Source organism: Numenius arquata, chromosome 3, assembly GCF_964106895.1.
Source record: "Numenius arquata chromosome 3, bNumArq3.hap1.1, whole genome shotgun sequence".
Taxonomy (NCBI): Eukaryota; Metazoa; Chordata; class Aves; order Charadriiformes; family Scolopacidae; genus Numenius; species Numenius arquata.
The window spans coordinates 54,634,490-54,656,456 of NC_133578.1; the positions used below are offsets into that span (position 1 = coordinate 54,634,490).

The 21,967-nt window shown below is 36.8% G+C and overlaps 1 protein-coding gene across 2 annotated transcripts in view; it reads right to left on the bottom strand.

Moving 5' to 3' along the window:
* STK3 (serine/threonine kinase 3) overlaps positions 1 to 21,967 on the bottom strand; it is a 135,509-nt gene that overhangs the window by 37,722 nt on the left and 75,820 nt on the right. For both annotated transcript variants that reach the window (XM_074144920.1, XM_074144921.1), the window contains 2 exons: positions 19,292 to 19,484; positions 11,995 to 12,170 (listed from right to left, as the gene is read on the bottom strand). In XM_074144920.1, the coding sequence (XP_074001021.1) occupies positions 11,995 to 12,170; positions 19,292 to 19,484 (369 nt within the window). The remainder of the gene's footprint in view (positions 1 to 11,994; positions 12,171 to 19,291; positions 19,485 to 21,967) is intronic.

Below are 21,967 nucleotides of genomic sequence, written 5' to 3' on the forward strand. Positions count from 1 at the left end.
GGCAACTATTGTTCTTTGGAGGTGGTCTATTTTGGGAAGCTGCAATAAAATGCAGAAGATGAACAAAGGAAGAACCGAGTTGAAATCAAGCTAGATTAGTAAACTGCTCCATTAGAATTTAGCTAATATTTTTAGGTGAAATTTTTCTAAAGTATCCGTGCTAATTCTAGGGTGGCATAGATATCTGTAAAAAAGGTGGGTGCAAGGAACACAGCTTGGTGCTGGAAGTGATACACCCCCTCCACAGGCACATGACTGCCGAACCTCTGAAACTTAGCAGCGCTGGGTCCTCGGCGAGCTGCTGTTGCCATAGCAACAGCTCTTTAAAACATGGAAAACAGGTCAGGTAGTTTCAAACTAACCACCGTTCCCAATGTTGCTGTTTTCACTTGTACTTTTGAACTAGCCCACCTCTGAGATGATCAGTGGGCTGTTGCCATAGAGTCATCAGCCAGCATTGAGGAGAAAACAAGACACTTGAGTTTCCCAGGCCATGGGGATGCTGAAGTAATACAGAGTTTGGCCTCCCTCCACCTACTGCTCTTTCCCCCAAATCCTTCAGAAATCCTCTTCAAAGGTATCAGCTCTTTCCCGTCTCTTTTTCTCTGAAAATATCCTTTTCTCTGGAAACTGTTTGGGGCTTATGCTTTGTGATTTTTTTGGTTTTGTTTTTCAACTAAAAGGGCACTGCACAGTTTGGGAGTTAAATCCTGCCAACCGCTGAGTGCAAGAGAACTGTGCATTATTTGGCCATAAAGTCATTCCTTCAAAAGGCTCTATGTTACAGTACCACTCAAAGCACACTAGCAGTTGTCGGAGAACTTGATGTAGGGAAAAATAACTGTTGTAAACCAGGTCTCTTTGAAACCCATGAGAAGGAAGTGAACCAGCTCAGGAGACAACAAATGAAACAGCCGAGCATGTACGCAGCAAGCTGCACTAGGATTAACACACTCCTACCGATTCCTCCTCTGCTTCTCTGAAGTAGCATTGAAGGTGGGCTGCACACAGGTGCTCACGTCTCAGTGAATCATTAGTCACAGACAAAATCCCAAAGGATGGGCATCAGTTTCATTTTTTAATTTAATGTCTTCGTTACTTTAATTTAATCTGTCTGAACGTAGGCTTACTTATATGGGTCTCTTTATCTTGACTCACAGCAGTATTCTGTTAGTTAATGGAAACTCTTCAGAAAGGCAGAAATAGCAATGAAATTTTTAACTTCGCAAAAGCAAAATAAAAAGCCCCTTCCACCCTATCCACACATCACAAGCCCTGTGGAAATACCATATTTCTATCTCTATGACATTACCAGTATAATAGTTCTCTTCTTGAGGCGATTATCCATCTCAGTAGAGTGTATGTTCTTGTGTGTGGATGGCATTTAGAACATGTGACTATAATTAATGGCAATCTTAAAGTAACAATTAACTTCAACAAAAAATAAATGGTCATTCTGTGAAACTGATAATCCAACTGACACTGCAGGGAAAAAACCAAAACAAAACCAAACCAAACCCAAATGTTTGCACTAGAAGCACATGAAGAACTACCTTCAAAAAATGTAAGCGCCTTCTCCAGATTCCAGTGGGCCCAATGCCCAAGAAGCTCCCAGTAAGAAAGCTTCTTCGTCCATTCACACACTTGTAATTCCCTATGCCAAAAAGCACAATCTTCAAAGACACAAAAAAATAAAAGACAGAGTCATTTTGGGACAGCTCATTTTTACTATGAGAACTTGTTGGATCTAGAGAACTTTTTAGGGAGGTGGGGAAGTTTGGTCTGCAAGTGTCTTTGAAGAGTATTTTTTTTCTCCTTTCTTATTTGAAAGGAGAATATTCAAATATAAAAAAAAAAACAACTAAATATATTGGGCTGTAGTGACACCATGAGGGAAAAAAAATTCAAACATGTTTTTAGAAAGTTCCACCTAATTCACATCTATGAGCACTACAGCAGGCTCATGCAGTATCACACAGTCAAGGCTGCACAGTTTGCAAAGCTCCTGCTTCTCAGCTGAAGACTTAACCTTGACTCAAAGCAAAGTAAAATAAGTTAAATTCTTCAAAATGGTTTAAGCTAACTTGTTTTAGTTCTCACTACAGTACACTAAAAAATTTCAGGGAAATGCAGTCAGGATTCTCAGCTAAGCATCAAGCAGCTTTTTGAAACAGCTATAATTATGCTACTGTATCTTTAGAGCTTTCCTACAGATCAATTTTGTCCTGGTACATCTTATTTAGGTTAAGAAACATTCTCTTACTAGTATTCTTACATCTGTACAACTCTTACTGTCAATGCAAATGTAAATGTAAGCAATACCAAGATCTTTACGTAGATGCCAAGGAAGTGTTGATTCTTCAGATACTTCTTTCCTAGAAACTAGGCATACTTGCCCTGAACTAAGGAATACTGAGAGAAACAGTCTAAACTGTGAAATTTCTAACCCTAAACCTAAATGCAGTTTCACATTTAGGCACACAAATGGAAGTGGTTTCTTTATTAATCTGAGCAGCTAAACTCAATATTGTTGTCAGTAGGTGCTTTGGCACTGACTTCAGCACGTATGAGATTAACCCTTCCGTAGAGAATTTGTCAATAGCTGCACCTTTATATATTGGGCTCGCATAGCTTTATTTTTAAATTGTTACTCATATAACACTATAAAATAAGAAGTTGCCAAATAATTTTGTGGTTTTGTTTGGTTGTTCCACCACCATCACCTCAACCCTTCCCTGGGTGATTTTACATAAGGTCTTTTACCTTTTTAGGTACCGATACTGTCCATGAGGCACACTTTTATCCAGACACAAATACAGCAACAATGAATGGAAAAAAACCAAACACTCAAGCCTCCAAACAATTAGCTTACAGCTTTACACTGCACGCATCTCTATAAAAAGCCTCACCTTTTTCACCAAAAATGAAATGGCTAGTGCATAGTGATGCTACAACTCCCAATAAACAAAAGTAAATGAGGGCTATAAGGCATCTATAGGCAGAGATCTAATGTAAAAGAATGACATTTGGATCACTTTAATGTATACACTTCACACATTACTAAAATACAAGTAAATGAGAATAATAAGTATTCTTATTGAAATACAGATTTTTCTTTCAAGTTTCCTAGAAGTTCCCTTTTATCTCTGAGTTATGCAAGTTGTAAGAAAAATAAATAAAATTTACATGTAAACCAAAAGATCCTGGGCAATTCCCAGCTTTGGTAAAAGTGTACTAAGTCAAATCTAATCAGTTATCTGAAGACAGTAATTCCAAACAACAAAGAACAACAAGTATTATGAGCCCTCTGTTTGAAGTCAGTGCCTTAATGCAAAAGTCTTTCTTCAAATTCTACAAGTTATTTGCAAACAAAAACCGCACAGATTTTTTTTCCATTCTTCATAAAGCTCAATAATATTAAATGTCAGCTATTTAAATTCCAGCATTTTGTTTATGAAATACTGTTAACATCTATGCTTAATATATAGTCTACATGGTACTTACTGGATGCCGATCAAAGCATGAGGGACAGAAATCTAATACAAGCTTTTTGATTACTGAGAGTTACTCACACGGACACTGAACTAATCCAAACATTTTTTTCTGTTAAATTGCTAGAATCCTATCTGACAAGTTCTCATGCTCCTATTTGAGTCCAGTAAAAATAAAATAAAATTTAAAAAAAAAATACTTTAAAAAAAAAAGTAAAAAAAGCTAAACTGACAAAACCATCACATGTTCTTTACCAAACCACATAATGAGGAAATCCTCTTCAAAACTAAGGAGTTACAAAAATTAACTTAAAACAGTCTTGCAAAATTCCAGTCGCCCACTCTCCTGAGGCAAGTTTTATTTTTACTTCTTTTCATTGTCATTAATCATCATACCAAAGAGTAGGAGAACAGATTTTGTTTCATGTTGGTAAATTTGCATGATACTGTCATAGAGATGATTTCAAAGAATTCTGCTGAAACCCTGAAGTAGAACACGCACCCCTTGGTGCCAGCACTCAGTTTGGGGATCAGACATTACACACAAAGGTGTGGTACGCTGTCTTGACATTAACAGTGAATCATGCAACGTGGAAACTATTTGGATTAAATCTCTCTCTCTCTCCCCCCGCCCCCCCCCCCTTTTTTTTTTTTCTCATAAGGGAAAACAGAATAGAGACCTGAAACTGAATTGGTTTGATGGACAAAAAAGGATCGTCTAAAACTTGTCCAGCCACAACTGTTTTTCCCAAGTATTTCAAAGCTCTTTCTAGGCTATACACATTACTTAGCTATTACACAATGATCTCAAAGAGGTATATTAGTACAGACAACTGGTTACTAAGGTAACAAGATGTTACTTTAAACCCACAGCACTGCCCCAGCTCATCAGCTTCACTCATTTCTTTCCTTTGTTCTCCTTAAACTATGCACAAATTACAGACCTGCCGTATAACTCAATATATGCACTAGAGCTACACTTCAGCCTTTCCACTCAAGCTAATGAGGGGAAAAAAAAGGGGGGGAAGGGAAGGTTAGATAATGCAAGCATTTTAAACTCTTCAGAGCAAAGTAGTTTCATTCTTAACTCAATACTAAGAATTTGAAAGTTGGCTGAAAAATACGTTTTAAAGTGTCTTCTCACTAAAAACTATTTTGTAATTAAAAAACACATTGCACATTGAAACTATTTGACATGATAAAATAAGACAGTAGGGATGCTTTAAACTTTTGGGAGAGACACGTGATTAAGTTTTATTGACCAAATCTTGGCTGAGATTTTCCAGAGGCAGACTCATGTTTGGAAATAATAGTTGACTGCTAATTGCGAAAATTGTCAAGGTTACCCAAGGTCCAGCTCCTCCAAAATACTGACCCTCCTAATAAACAAATTAAGTATGTCACTATTTTTGAGAGCTTGAGCTTGTAAGACCTATGTGTTCTCAACATCGTTTATGATTACAAACGTCAGCTGTCAGCAGTGGCTTAAAAAGCCATAGGAAATGAGGCCATTGGAAACATTTACACAAGGAGTTCACCTACAACAATCCTCTGCTCCAAGCGAGATCAACTCCACCAAAACTATTCCTGACGCGTTTATCTCACCAGGTCTTCAACACTCACAATTACTGCAACTTCTGCAACCCTCTGAGGCAATCTGCTGTCGTACATTGTTATTCTATCAGGCATTCTTCTTACTATCTAACTTCAAGTAAATTGCTGCAATTCAAGCCTGAGTTCTTGTCTTATCTTCAGAGTACATGTCAATGATAAGTAAAAATCTTTAGTTCTGTTTTCTACAAGTAAGAATGCAAAAAGCTTTTTGGCCTAGCAAGGTGTTTTTTGTGCTCTTTTCGGATACAAAATTCATATAGTCTTTGTCAGACAGCACGATCCACCTTCCAAAACTGCAGAAGTACAGCACTGGCACTTTGAAATGAATGATTTGGTGATCACAGTAACAGCTTTAAAATAATCCTGCAATTTAAGATAAACAGAAAGGATTGATTCTGTTTACTGCCTAACCAATTTAGTTATATATCAGACCAAATTACTAGGCTTGATTTTCAATTATTTACTTCTATACTAACAGGGGAAGAAATATATTCAAAGAGAAAGGATCTTATGTTCATTGGAGAAACACTCTGCTCAGGTAGTGTATTCCCCCACTCTCTGCAAGAAAAAGAATTCTCCTTTTGTGGTCAGAATATACAAGATGACTTAGTTAAATCAGTCAGTATTTGAGTTGCAGAGATTCAAAAAAAAAAAAAAGTGTAATAGGTTGATCTGTTCTCTTTGCCCAGTGGAAAAAAAAAAAAAAAACCCTCAACCAATTCTACATTTTCAGTTTACATGTCAGGCTGGCATAACCTCCCCTACTGCCTGGCCTAAGCAGCTACATGATCAGTCTAACAAACCACGGCCATGACCTGCAAACCCTCCACCGTGGACTCCTAACATGAATATCTCTCCCACTGAGTTACCCCCACACCTTTCCTTTTTTCAAATAGCCACTCAACACACAGGAAGCTTCTGTACCAGCCGCCTATTATAAAAGGTACAGAAAACCTCCACTGCTGAAGTTCACACTGTCCTCAAAAAATGAGCTAGATAAAGCATATTATATTCATTATATTAATTTTACAGTCTCTCCTCTCTTAGCTGTGTCTGAACTGAAATGAATGAAATTCTGCATGCAGACTGTCGACACCAATAATACTTTTGTTTACCTCATATGCATATGGCCCATGCAAACCCAGAAACCTAAGTTTCTTATTTGCTTAGTTAAAACATTCTGTCAGCATCTGGAAATGCTTCATGATATTCAAGCAACTAATTAAAAACAAAGCAAAATGAATATATGCTAATACTTCATTTAAACCTTTCAAATTAATTAGAGGATAATCTGAAATGATTGAAAATAAAAGAAATACTTCATTCCCATTAAATAGAACAAAGACTGTAATAAACAAACTCATCTGCTGCTTGAATAAAATCAGAGGAAACCCAGCCAAGGTTTTGGACAAAGAAATACTTCCAATGAAACTAACTCAGCCTAGCCTTATTACTGAAGTTTTAATTAAATTCTATATTGTCTTCAGTCATTTCATGGTATTTACTTTTTTAACAACACAAATGTCACATTATACATGTAAAAATGTTAACTAAAGTGCTCGGTATCTGCAATAATAATATTTCACAATGACTATACTCTAATGTATTTGTTCTGTTTGAAACCCAGGGAAATATTCTGCCTAGGGTAACAGATGGCTTTTTAAATTTTTGTTGCTATTCCAGAATCTTTAAGTCACCCAAAATGCATCTACTTAAACATGATACTGCAGTTATTGCAAAACATGATCTACATGTTCACTGTTTAATATTTAACAATCTGGATACCATTCATGTTTGGAAATAATTCTACTAAAGACAGAAATCATTACCCTAGCATTGCTATAATAAATAGATTTGCCTTTTTACATTTTATTACCTCGTAATAAAAAGTAAATGATTCATTTAAAATGAAATAATATATTCAATCAGTACAAATGAAGTTTAGCAACTCAGAGTAATGTTAATGCACGGGTTATCATCAATTAGGTACCGCTTCACTGCAGTTCATGTAAATCCTTTGTTAACATTGTATCCCACACTAACACATGTTACTAAGGGGCAGAAGGATTTATAGGGCAATTTTACATCTTAATGAGATGTAAAATTTCATGATACAGTAAAATTGTAAGTAGCAGGTTATTTAACAACATGCACACACAGCACATCAATCTAGCAAGCTAAGATTTACCTGTTTTTCTCCACATGATAAAAATTTTGAGCACTTTTGCTTACTAAAAGTTCACCTTCTTTGGTGAAAATTATCTTCTATAATGCCCCAAAAAATGTGATAAATGCTACGTAAAATATCACAAAATCTTCAACCGTGAAAGACACAAGAAATTTGGGGAAGTTGCTTCAACAACACCTTGCAGTTATACTGCTCATTTAATACACAGCTCTCTCACAGAAAACATTCCCCATGGAAAGAACAAAGCTATCATAATAGCAACGTGGTCATATGAATCTATATCTATAAAAAACAAGTGTTCTTAAAAGGACTGGTCACTTAGATGGCCGAAACAAATGCATCAGTTGCTGTAATTCGGCACTCTGATCCAAACTGCTGACTTGTGAGCTAAGACTAAAAGCCAGTCCATTAAACAGTTAAGCCTCATTATGAAAAGCTGCTTATGCCATGCATCGCTAGCATTTCTATGAATATCACACCCATACACTACACAGCTTTACTGCATCTTTCCTTATTCAAAGACATTATGCCACTTCTCCTCACAATGAGTAGTATCTTGTTGATTAGACTTACCGGCATGAAGGTTTGCTGTGCATAAAAGATCACTTAACCTCAAGTGAAACCGACAGAATTAGGGTTAAAAATATTGCTATAACTTTGCTATCTGCTGCATGCCCTTTAAAAATAACGAAAACATGTAAAAGAATTGCCTATAGTCTGCTAATAGTAATTGAAAACAAAAAGTCCACAATGAAACCTTGAGCATAAAAATATATGCTAAAAGTTTAATATTAAAGCCGAAGTTTGAATAAACAGTAGTTTGGTATTTGAAAGATTCATATGCAATCAGAGCTTCAACACTTCCATTTCAAAGGCTGAAGTGGAAAAAAATAAAACAAAACATCTACAAGTACTTCCCCAGAAATACATTCCCCTAAGATTCACTGATACAAAAGACCCATGCTTTTGGTTTTTCAGAATTTATAATGAGACAACCAAAAACAGACAACAAAATAATTAAAAACAAAGATCAAAAAAAGCAACCTTATGCAAATTCCTAGCCACAGAAAAGACAGCGTTCAAAAATGTTTAGGGTTGTTTGGTTGTTTTTTTCTTGTAAGCAAGAAATGCAGTATAAAAGCCCCAAACAACTCCTATGCACAAAACCCAGCACCTTAGTGCTGAAGCACACATAACAGGGCAAATCTGGAATAACGTGATATTCAAGGTGTCTATACAGTACCAGATTTCAGTCTAGTTAAAAGTTATTTGCAATATACCTGATTCAATGCAAGGTAAAACTTGAAGGTCTGCAGTGGCAATTTTTTCTCATCAACTCATGGAACATTATGTCAATAACCACCACAGACTGATCACGGAGCCGAAGGCCTGCAGGACCAACAGTCAGAGATACATCTCAAATTCCCATATGGCATTAGTGAAAAAGAAATAAGATCAGCTTTTGAATTTCAAAACAGATGGACTTTAACAGTGAAAAACAATGCATAAATATGTACTTACAGAAGAAAAAACGCCAGTAAAATTACTTTCTTTAAATCTCGGATTGATGACCAAAGCATCTTATTTTTCTTTGGAAAGACCTCTATTTTCATTGGCAAGGAGTTTTTAAAGCATTTACGTCAGGACAGAAAACTATGCCCACACAAAAACTTTCAAACCAAACCCAGCACTAAGTTCATTTTGCATTATTTTATACATTCACTTACCTACTTTATGAGAAAAGTTTCCTGTATCATTTATTTACATTATCTAAAAGTGTGGAAAACTGCTATATCTGCATTACATGTATTTGTACATTTAAACAAATAAAATAACTATGTATTGTTTTATCGAACAGAAAAATATACTAAAAATATGATAAAATATCGATGAGACCTAAAACAAATATATCATTCGGCCACAAGGATTAGCTCCCAGTTCTGCAGGTCTCACCTTATATATAGAAATAAGAAAACTGATGAGTTGCAGGGATTTATAAGGATTGTTTTTTCTTCCTTTCCCCTTCTCCCTCCCACCTCAATGGCATTTCTGCTTCTTTAGTTTATGCTGTAACAGACATATACACTAATAAACTTCTAAGTCTTTCCATTCAATACACTTGAGCATCAGTTCTCAGCATGGCACTGTCATTGTGCGCTGGCTTATAAGTAAAGCGCTTATTGGCTGCCAGCACTGGCATCCTATGCACGGCTTACAAGGGTATATGGGTAAATAAGAATAATGGTATCATTCAGCAAACAAGTTTGGTGACCTCCAAATTACAGAGCATCCCTCCTCTTCTACATAGAAAGCTGGAGTACTATTAGAGTATACTAGCATTAAGTTCGATTTTGATCATTTATATTTTAGTTCTAGTGTTTCAATCCCTTTAAATGAAATTATGATTGTCAGCATTTACTGTTAGGATCTCTTTCTAGATCCCATTAAGGCTAATTCCAAACAAAATAGAATGGAATTATTTAGTACAAAAAGTTTCCATTATTTATCCCTTTCATGAATCATTTAAAGACTTCATGTCAGCAACTGAAAACATTCAAGTTGATCTCACAAAGAGTAGACAATATATTATGCATGCTGCCCACCGATTTATCCTTTCAGAAAGTCTCTTGCAGGCCACTTACCAATACTGCCACTAGCTGTCTAAAATATAAATAGAAGTGCTTCTAGAATATATAAATAAATAATAATTGCCTATAGTTAAAACCAGCAGGCTGATAAAACCAATAGCCTCCATGACACGAGCTGCTACCAGATGCTTCAGAGAAATGTATTCTTGAGAGGACTACTCTGAAGCAGTACATCCATCATTGAAGAGTCTTCCTAAACTCTTTCTTAGGCTGGCTTATCTATGGAACTATTTGGCTTTCATCAAACTTAAAACAAAATTCCACCCCAACAACTACATACATTGCCCATGCAAATAGCTATTCATTTTTCTTTAAATCCTATTTGGTCTTCAATCAGAATCATTTGTAGCAACAAGCCTCACAGTGCTGCCTTTTCAGGAAGTTAAGGACAGACTGCACATCATGTAACTTCCACGAGGCACTGGAACAGGCTGCCCAGACAAGCTGTGGATGCCCCATCCCTGAAAGTGCTCAAGGTCAGGCTGGACAAGACTTTGAGCAACTACTGAAAGATGTCTCTGCCCATGGCAGGGAAGCTAGACTAAATGGATGACCTTTAGAGGTCCCTTCCAACCCAAACCATCCTATGATTCCGAAGTCTTGGACTTGCCAGTCTAAGACCACTAGCAAGGTTTGCTGACAACACAGAGTAGTTAGATTCTGAAGATCAGAACTCCTCAGGTTTGGGTCTAGGAGAAATTCCTATTTCAAGACAGCAACTTCATATGTACAAACAATGTCAACAAGTTCCATAGAATTATCCATGTGCGAATTACTCATGAATAAGCACTTACAGAATCCAGGTCTTAGCATTTGCAAGAGGAATAATTTTTGCTTGCATTTCTTAACAATGGAAAAGATAGGATGAATTTTAAATTGTTCTACGGGTAATTTTATTGCCACTATAATAACCCCACTTAAATACAGGCCAGTTATTTTCCAGTGAATTGTGCAAATAATTATTTTGTTAGTCAATTACCAGGATGATGACTACTACACTTTATGGTCCAAATAAAAAATAAGCCAAAAAGCCTAAAAAAACCCCACCCAAACCAAAATCCAACTTAAATCAAACCTCTCCAACAGCAACAGCTTGTACTGTGCTATTTAACTGGCTTTACTCCAGCAGCTTAAATTTAAGAGTCAGCTTTATGTAGAAATGCAATAAGTGAAAACTGGGGAAAAAAATCCCACACCTACAGCTGTCACCTAAAATTAAACACATTTTTCTTCAAATCCCAAGCGTTCTTTCCAAAAAGGTGCTGTGTGATCATATTTAGCTACTGCACTGCAGTTAAGAACATGTTTAATCTACAACAGATAAACTAAATTCTTTCATTCAAACATATTAAAAAATTAACAAAGGTTAAAACCAGGTATAAGTCTCAAAACAGTAATTATTTCACTTTTAGAGTAGCCTATAACTTCAAAACATTTTGGTTTTGCTTCTGGTTTAATTTGCAACACAGGCCAAAAGAAATAAACTCCACATATTTTGGAGGGAGAAAAACCGCAGCCTAACATAGACAGACTGGTGTTAGATAGAATAATTCTATGTAGAGAGATGTGCGCTATTGGAATAGTACCAAGAAGCTGGCTTGTGCAAAACAGTAGGTGATCTTAACCATCTCCAAGGAGATTGATTAAATGGCTCCAATCCAGTTTAAAATACTTATCATTTTACTGAGATACTCAGCAAACGTGACAACAATATTCCATGCCTGTAGCAATTTATTTTTTTTTAAATAGAACTCGGTCAAATTTTAAAGTTGTTATAACACATACATTATAAAGAACCAAAAAAACTAAAAAATAAAAAAATAGTTATTGTAAAGAAGTATATTCGTCGTGTCACATACCACTCCTCATGAAAAAGGTCCTGTGCTAAGCAAACATACTTATTTGAACAACCAGGATAAGGCATTCAGATAGACAATTGGATGGTACTCTTGAAAGTTCACTCACTTAACATTGTTATAGAAAGGGACTAACTATGCTTGGCACATAAAAAATAAACAGCATGCAAGAAAGTAAACAATAAAAATGTACTTACGAAATCAAAGTCTCCATCTTGAGGGACTTTCCAGTTATCAGGAAAAACATTTTTGGATATGTGGTAAGGTTCATGCATGTTCTGGTTACAGTTTTCAGGGCTTTTATTCTTGGAATCTTGTTTATCAAAGTAGTCCATGAAAGAAGGTCTTTGAACTTGTGGTGAAGTAGCATTTCCTTAGTTGAAAGAAAAAATTAAAAAAAAAGTTACAGCTATTAAAAAAAAAAAATCAAAGGTTTACTGCTCTATAAAATAAACTCATTTATTAATTTTTTTGGATTTTACAGAAACTAATATAGTCATCTGTATCTGGTGCAAGCCTCCATTTGTCCCCTGAGGATCTTTGGCACAAAAGCTCATCGCCAAAGAATGATATTTTTGTAGCAAGATACAATGTGGAGAAATGTTCAAGACATTTCAGAGTTGCACATACAAATATTAGAAGTTACTTCATGAGATATCTATTTGTTGTTATAGAGACTGAATAACACAAGGTGCTAAGCATCCCTTTGGGTGCTGAATGCCCCTACTTCAAGGCCTGGTCCACAGGCACTTGCAGGAAAGCAGCAGAGCTCCATCAGTTTCACCACAGGTGCGATTTAAAACTTATCCAGAAAAAGAACTTGCAAAAAAACAACTGCACAAACTGTGTCTAGACACCGCTTAAATTCAATGCCAACAAGGATTCTCAACAAGTTACAGGATCACACTCTACAGATGGCTGCAAAGCACCCTATCTCCATGGTGTGGAAGCCCTGGGGGATCATCATCATCATCTACGTGGCTACAAAAGCTTTATGAAGCAGACTGAAATCAGCACGAACTCCTGTTCTATTATCCTCTTCATGAAACTAAACGTAAAAGAATTTATCTACAACCCTAAATGACTTTTTTTTTTTCCATTTGTAGGATTTCAAAGCAAGTTTGAAATTTGTTTTTATTTGTGGGATTTCACAAGTTCATTACTAAATAGAACAATAAATAAAACATAAGAAATGCTTTAGTAGTTCTACATAACTGTCACCTCAGAGACTATACTCTGTGTAGCACTGACTCGTGAAACGTGTACTTGCTTGCAGTGTAACACATTCTACATAGCGAAACATGAAGTACATTTCCACAAGTAAAATATGATAGAGAATGAGAAATATAACCAAACTAAAGCAAAAACAAAACAATCCACAGATAGAACTATACTTTTTTAATTATAAGCATAATAAATCTAAAAAAATTATTTGAACTACTTGTTTTAAAAAATTAAAAGGGAAACCACTGGAAATCTTTTGAACTTGTGTTTAACATGATTGCTAGGACGTGCAATTAACTAGATTGCTAGGACTTCATATCTAGCTTTAGATTTGTTTTTATTAATTCACTACTTGGGGTTTTTTTTTTTGTTCCCCTCCTCTTTCACCTCTTATTTCGTCTTCTCTTCCTGTGGTAAACTATTTCCTCTGACTCAAGATTTTTTTAATTCATTCCAATTTTGCTGCATGGTTAATAGCGGCCTTTTTTTTCATTAATGCTTATTTTTGTACTGCCATCTTTTATAGCATATTGACTCATTCTTTTCTTTCTGCTTTTTCTACATCATTCTGTTCTACTAAGATTTCTTCTGGCTTTTTGAAGGTGGTATTCTACTGCCTTACTTATGCTCTGGGCTTCACTTCACTTGACTCCAGTTGCTTCTGTTCAGCTCCATGATGATTCTTCCATTCAGTCTGCCATGTTTCCATACATACCTTCTCCTCCCCACATTTTTCAGCCTGTTTTTCTCTCAGTTGTTGCCATATTATTTTCTAATATTCTTTTCTAATCCCATATCATAGTTATCTCTACTCACCATCTTTTAATAAATCACAACTACAACCAGACAAAAACATTCAGTGAACTAAACTCCAGGTTGAATTTAACAGACCACAGAGCAGATACCTCCTCTCCAGAACCCCCAAGTTTGCCCCCACTGAACTCAAGATCACTTGAATGAGGTTTCTGGATCTCTTGAGTCTGGGATTGAGGAAGAGATGAGAAGTAAGCAGCAGGGATACCACAGAAATAAGCACTGATGGGCAAAAATAGAAGAACCTAAACTTTAGCAAAACATAAATTTAAAAAACGGATCCAAGAGAAGGTAGTGGTATGAAGGGGCTGGAACTAAAAACAGAAATACTATGCATTTTCATAATACAAACTTTTTATTACTTGCTGATCGCTGCCCAAAACCCCTGAAACTATTTGTACCAAAGACAGGACAGCACATTGCCGGCCTTTCACAACCAATATTTCTCTTCTGTTGAGATGGTTGTACTATGTTTCATCCTTGAGACACACTTATAAAACAAGATTACCAGTGTCTCTGTTAGAAACTCTGAGGTATCAAAATGTTGGCCCATTACAGGTAAGATATTCTCCTTCCTCTCACGTAATAAGAAAATATTGAAGATTTTCTAAGCACTGCTCTTAAGTTTTAGAAAGCCGCCACAGCCACCTCCTTCAGCCATATTTTAAGCAGAAATTGTGACTGGATTTTATGAGTGGATGAGTTCTACTGCTAATACGTGCCTATCAGACAACCACCTCAGAGAATGAGAGGTCAGTCTACTCAATTTCTGAATTGCAAGGAACCACCAGCAGAAACTAGATGACCAGTTCCTTAGGCCAGAGCAGCTGGGAGTCTACCAAAGGATTTATCCAAGAAATGATTGACTACAGAGAGCTGTGTAATAAAGTGGTTACCGAGTTTGCAGTTTTCACATCACAGTGACTTAAGCAGCCATATCTTCATTCAAATTCAGGCCCCATTCAGTATTTTCCTTGTTTTAGAATATATCTATTTATCAGAAATAATTGTAACTGGCATTTAAATGGAAATTCCACATATTTTTCAGCCAGCTGAAGCCTTCACAGACTTTTTGAAGGACTATGAACTCAAGTTTAAAGGCTTTTTGAATGGGGAAGAGCTTCCTGTACAAAGCATTGCTTTGTTTCCCGAGAACGAGACTTGTAAAGCTAGTTTAATAACTTCTCTTCTATTTTTCCGCCTTCTGGAGAAGCAAAAAAAATATGCAATGACACAACTATTATAAACCTGTCAGTTCATTCCAGCCGAGTTATACTTTATTTCAGTTTTCAACAAAACAAAGAAAATCCATGTGAAGCTACCATTTTGCAACAGCACTTGAAGCAGAATTGCCAACATTCATAAAAGATACTACTGCTAGTGGCATAAACGAACAACTTTATTACCCATCACAGGAGAGGGCTCGAGGACTGGAATAGGCTTGGAAACACCTATCATCTCTTTCTATATACACAGGAGTAAAATACTACTACATATGCGTATGTTTGATGCATATGGCATCAAACAAACTGTCTTAAAATAGGCACAGTAAAATGCTTGATGAAAACTACATCCGTGAAATATCAATGCCCATGTTACAGCACCACTGAAACCAGCCTATAATTAAGCTTCCTTGCTGAATTCGTATTGGACCTGGGCCATAGGTTGTTATAAAACACATATCAACAACTTTTGCTTTTCAGTTGAAAAACCAGGTGGAGGACTTCGGCCTAAGAGTTACTCCAGAGCTACCCAAGCATCCAACTCCTATTACAAAGGAGATTGACTTACGGTATGGCACAATCTCTTACACTGGATGGACTGAAATCACTAAAAAATAATAAGTAAATAAAATCAACTCATGAATTCTCCTTTCAAAAATGTAGGTTCTGCAGCGTGGTGCATGTCTTTCTGTAATCAAGGATCCCATAATACAATAACACAAGGAAGTTCAGCGAGTAAGTGCTGGAACCAAACCTGTCACTTGCCAGCAGTTTACCGGCTTTCCTTCACTGGAGTTGTGGGTCTCAAGACACTCACTTATGGAAGAGGAGGGAGGGGAAGCAAACCTGCTGTCCCAAAAATTATACTCTTCTGTTTGATAAGAAGGAAGAATGTTTAGGAATTATACAGACTAAACCTAATGTCTTATAGGGCAAAAAGTAATAAAACAAAAAAGTGATCACTTTTCTACATTCTGTCATGTGCCACTTCATTAGTTCACTGTCCTCTTCTTTTAATATATTCATTACCAACAACGAACTATCTAGAAGCTTCACTGAAGTCTGAAGCAACAGTTAGAAACCCAGAATAAGTCCAAATTGCAAGAAGAGGCAGCTTGTTTGTCAGCCCAAATTTGCCAGATGGCAAATATAAATTTAACAGGAAAAAAAAAAAAAAAAGAGGGTTAATGAAAAGGAGAAAGGGGAAGGTGAAAGGAAAACAACCAGAAGTGCTCGGGTGAACCAGAAATCCCTAACACTAAGCCTTGCTGAAAAGCCACAAAGGAAATACAGGGAAGCTGGTCTGAAAACCAGTCTCTGAATTAAGGTATGAAAAAGCTTCTACATGAAAATAAGTACAATCCAAGCGGCTGAACAAAAGTAGTACCACCTTCCATCAATCCCACTCCACGTTACACCTCTTAAAGACAGAAGGTCTGTCCTTCCATCTCTCTGTATTCTGCATTTTCTTCTCTCCTTCTAGGTACATTCTGCATAGCCTGCTCAGAGCACGCACAGGCATACTAAGCAAGAAGGCATAAATGTTGTTTATTGCTAGGCTATATGTTGTATGTTGGGGTAGGATGACAGACCTCTTTTTGTTCCAAATCCCAATTTTATCTGGGCACAATTCCCTATTTGTGAAAAAAAATATGGTTTCAGTTATTTTCTGTCGTGGCTCCCAGAGGCCTCTAAGCATGGGCACTTATAAATAAAAACCTATTATTGTTTCTTATTTTGTCCTTGAGCAGGGAAACAAAAGGCAGAAGGAAACAAAATGTGAAACTAAACACAAGAGCAATTAAAAAAAAAGAAGTTTGTCATAAATGTTTTGTGTCTCTAGGAAGGAAATGAAATCTCTCCTCCCTAGCTAAGTTTATTTCTGCAAGCTTCTTGCTTGCAATGTTCTATTATTCAGAAGTATCAAAGAGTACTTTTAAGCTACCTGTTCTGATTCATTATAATCAAACCACACAAACATCTAGAAAGCATCCACCTTCCCTGTAAAGGTACATTGGAAAAAGCAACCAATCTCCAAAATCTTAAGTCTTTGTCAGGCACAAAGAAGCATAAAATCTGTATCTGCCTATCAGGGAGAGCAAGGATTTGTATGTCCCTTCCTGGTGACATTTATTCAGGATACTTGCTGTTGCTCCCGTTTCAGCCAATAGCACATGTATCACAGAACCAGAGGATGACCAGCTACAGTGGACAGGATTTATATTTATTTTCAGCTGAGAGAGGTCCCATTCTTGAATTATTTCTAGTTTTTAATCAACACGTCTAATGCAAAATACAAGAAAGTTCAGCGATTAAGTGCTGGAACCAAACCTGTTGATTGCCAGCTGAATGATGAAATCATCACTTGCCATCAGGCTACCTCCAGTTTGCTGGCTTTCCTTCACTGGAGTTACAGGTCTCAAGAACAGTCACCTATGGGGGAAGGGAGGGGAAGGAAACCTGCTGTCCCAAAGGTTACATATTCTTGTTTGGCAAGAAGAAAGAAGGGGTTTAAGAATTATACTGACTAAATGCCAAGGTGTAAAAAGGTAATTCCCTTTCTATCTACAGATTGTTACTGGAATCAATTAAAAATGAAAATAACAGTACCTTTTAAAAACAGTGTCTCCAGGAACATGGTAGACAAACAGGACACAAATAAAAGATTGCAGTGTAAACCTAATGACACTTTTTTTGATCTATTTGGCACACTAACAGGTTTTTTCTCTTGGCACATATAAAAACTACATAGTTATTAAGCCTAAAGTGATTTGAAAGGCCACACAAAACTCTACTTCATAATACTTCCACCCTAAGGATTACTTTATTATCATGTACTCCAAATTTGCCCATAATACTTTTCTCTTTCTTTTTTTGCATCACTCATTTTTTCATTAACTTGTTGAAATTGATGTCTTAGATGGCTTGTACTGACTCTGTTAGCCTCACAGTTTAATAGCCAAATACTGTTTCAGTACGAAAACAAATCAAAGCATGTACTGAGCATTTTCATGAGGTAAATCATCCTACTTAAACTAATCACTAATCAACAGGTGTTTGCTATCTTTTTGCTGAGAATACTAGAAAAAAAAAACCACCCTAAACTAATAGAACAAATGGCAAAACAACTACCACAAAAAAAAAAAATTGACAAACCCCCTCCTTCCTTCCAATTTGCTGTACATTAAACTGCAAAGAAAACATATTCCTGCTTTGCACTTCCAACTAATCTTGCAAAATTACAGCAGGTATATACGTTCAAATACAAATGCAACTTTACGTTTGCTATAAAGCATTCAACAAAGCTATTTATTTGGCACTGATTTCCATTCTTGGGACGTTATCTTTATTCATTACCTCCCCCTGCCCCACCCTGCCCCAAACAATTGCCTGGAGTTAAACATTGCATTGTACCTCATGAAATTACACACCTATGGCCTAAGTAAGATTCATCTATTGATGCTGCCCATTCAAGCAGATAGTTCTATTAAATTCAGCAGGCCTCATTATGCAGTAGTCTTCAGCCAAATAATGAGCACATCAATATGTAGCTATGTAAGTTAACTATTTAACAAACACCTATTTATGCATATTGCGCTGTAACTTATAATTTTATACTTTAAAACAGTTGCAATGCTTTTTCCCTCTTTGTTACGTACTCCCTCACGTGCTGCTGAAGTCAATTTGGACTTTTTACTTAGGGTAAACACTGCCGTAAAACAAGCATTATTCAATTACATTCCAACATGTGTTCAAATAATAACACTCAGTTACAAAATAAAAGTCTGCTAATTAATCATGAGTTACAAGCCAATTTTGTTGCAAGATGCGTACTGATTGCTGAACCCATGGAGAGTCATTTCGAGTTCCCAGGACCACTGACATTGAAGCAGCAGCTTCTCACATAATCACATCACTTTAGTTTAGCTCCAAGAAACTCATCCAAATGTATGTGAGACGAGGCAAAAAAAAGCAAGAGACAAGCAGTAGAAGGCAGAATTCACAGGAGGCTCATTTTAGGGCAAAGCACCAAAAACAGGCTTCTGCTTTGAATCTCCCACTACAGTCACCTTTTATCCACAAATTAAAGAGAGCACTTAAGAGACACAAATACCCCTCTCCTCCTGTTTTAACCACAGAACTTGACACTAAAAAGCCACTGATGATACAACATTCTCATGCAGTATAAGAAAACATATTACAACATTAGAAGAAAAGTAAATTAACAACATACTTTTCATGGTCCCATCTTCCTCTTCATCATCATCGCTATTTATTACCATGGTCCCCAAGTCCGATTCTAACATTGTACTGTTGTGTTCTATCATTGTCTGAGCACCTTCACTCATCGTACTTGTGGCCCTCATGGTACCAGCACTCTCTGAACTGGTCTTCACCATGGTGTGAGAGTCCAGCTCATCTTCATCCTATGAAGAAACGTTTGTCAGAATGCAGCAGATCATTTAAAAAAAAATCCAAAGTTAAGAAAACAAAGTATTGATTACTTTTATATCTTCAGGTGACCTAAGTGTACTTCTAGAATTCCAGGTTTAAAACTTCAAAAGAAATTACAAAATAAAAAATGATCCATATTAAGGAAGAATAAAAACTTTCTTCTTTCACACAGATGTACAGCAAGATGGATATACCAGAAACATGGCACACATACACACTTTGCATCAGCAGCCAGCTTTGAGTAGCTCGGTGATTTTCATGACCCATTATATTTTTATTTCAGTGTTTGGTGGAACACTGGCACAGGTTGCCCAGAGAGGTGGTAGACGCCCCATCCCTGGAGACATTCAAGGTCAGGTTGGAACAGGCCTACAGGAGAGATGGGGAGGGACTCTTTACCGGGGAGTGCAGCGATAGGATGAGGGGTAACGGTTTTAAACTGAAAGAGAGGAGATTTAGATTAGATACTAGAAAGAAATTCTTTACTGTGAGGGTGGTGAGACACTGGACACACGTCCAACTCTAACCATTCTATGATTCTATGATTATACACACAATATCACAGCATGTCAGGAATAATGTGATGGACTATACACATTTTCTGTATAAGTAAAATCTATTACCCAAGGAGAAAAAACAAAATAAAACAAAAACCCCACACCAAGAAAAAAAAAAAAACCAACCCAAACAAAACAAAAACACCCACAAAACAAAAAGCCCAATCAAACAAAAACTCCCCAAAAATAAAATTTAAAAAACTCACCCAAGCCCCAAAACTCTATAAGGTCTGGCACTTTCTACTTCTTACTGAACTCGTTTCTTTCCTTTCCTGTTATTGCAGCAGACAATTTGCCTCCAGTATAGATGTAAGCGCATGAGCCAGTTACACTGCCCGAGTGCCTGCTTCTCTAACTGTTGGTCTAGGCAGATACTGAGAATTGTAGTTAGCAGTGACACCAATACACCAGCTCCTGAAAATTATTTATTACATCTCAACTAAGAGACAAAAAAACAGATCTAATTTTGATTCGGAGAGTCTGGCTAACAGCGTAACATACTGAAAACAGAACACAGATCTAAATCCGTGATTAAAATTTCAAATGTCAAAAGCATCATTCTTTACCAGTTCATAATTTGTAAAAATATTAAAGTTTTTCATTTGTGTTCTTCCTGGGTTTTCTAGTTGCATTTTAAAACACTATATTTAGTACCCTACCCTTAAAAAAATTGTAATATTCCCAAAGATACAGATAGTTTGCAGCTACAGCACTAGAGGACTGCAAGTAAATAAATGAGAATATTTTAGTACTGCTCCTCCTGGTGGCAACTTTAATTTTCTTTACTTACCCCACAACATTTGCTAACCCCAGTGGTTTTTACAAGTTAGATTTTTACCTTTCTAATGAGGGCACTCAGAAAGTAAAGTCCAACAGTGTCTTTTTGCATTGCATTTTAAAAGTGCCAGAAAAATTAAGTTATTTCCAAGTGCCTCCCTCAGTACTTCAATACAATGCAAAACTGACTCACAATATACTGCTGTTTCTCCTATTAAGTGCTACAGATGCAGTGTGTCTACCAGGCAGGCAAATCTCTGAGCTTAAGTCACAGTTACACTTTATATACAGATTTGCTTGACTAATATTAATATCCACTTGCAGTGCCTATGGTCCTAAACTTAAGAAAACTGAAATCAGAAATAAAACAAATATTTTCCTGAGACTTAAAACTTTTATTTTAGAACTTAGTGAAAACAAGTGATTGCTAACAATAAGAGCAAGTATGAATCATGGAATTGTCAGAGTTGGAAGGGACCTCTAGAGATCATCTAGTCCAACTCCCCTGCTAAAGCAGGGTTGCCCAGAGCACATTACTCAGGACTGCATCCAGGCGGGTCTTGAAAATCTCCGGAGAAGGGGACTCCACGACCTCCCTGGGCAGCCTGTTCCTGGGCTCTGTCACCCTCACCAGAAAGAAGTTTTTCCTCATATTTGAATGGAACTTCCTATGTTCCAGCTTGTGCCCGTTGCCCCTCGTCCTGGCACTGGGATCCACTGAAAAAAAGTCCGGCTCCATCCTCCCTCAAGCCACCCTTTAGATACTTATAAGCATTAATAAGGTCTCCCCTCAGCCCTCTTTTCTCCAGGTTAAAGAGCCCCAGCTCTCTCAGCCTTTCCTCATAAAGGAGATGGCTCCAATCCCTTAATCATCTTTGTTGCCCTTTGCTGGACTCTCTCCAGTAGTTCCCTGTCTCTCTTGAACTGGGGAGCCCAGAACTGGACGCAGTATTCCAGTTGTGGCCTCACAACTGTGGCAGGGTAGAGGGGGAGAATGACCTCCCTCGACCTACCATTCTCATATCTTCTGACTCATTAAAAACATTGATATTTTATTTATTCAGTCAAATCAAGCATCTGGATTTGTTCCAAAGAATAGCACTTCATTTCCAGTCTGAGAG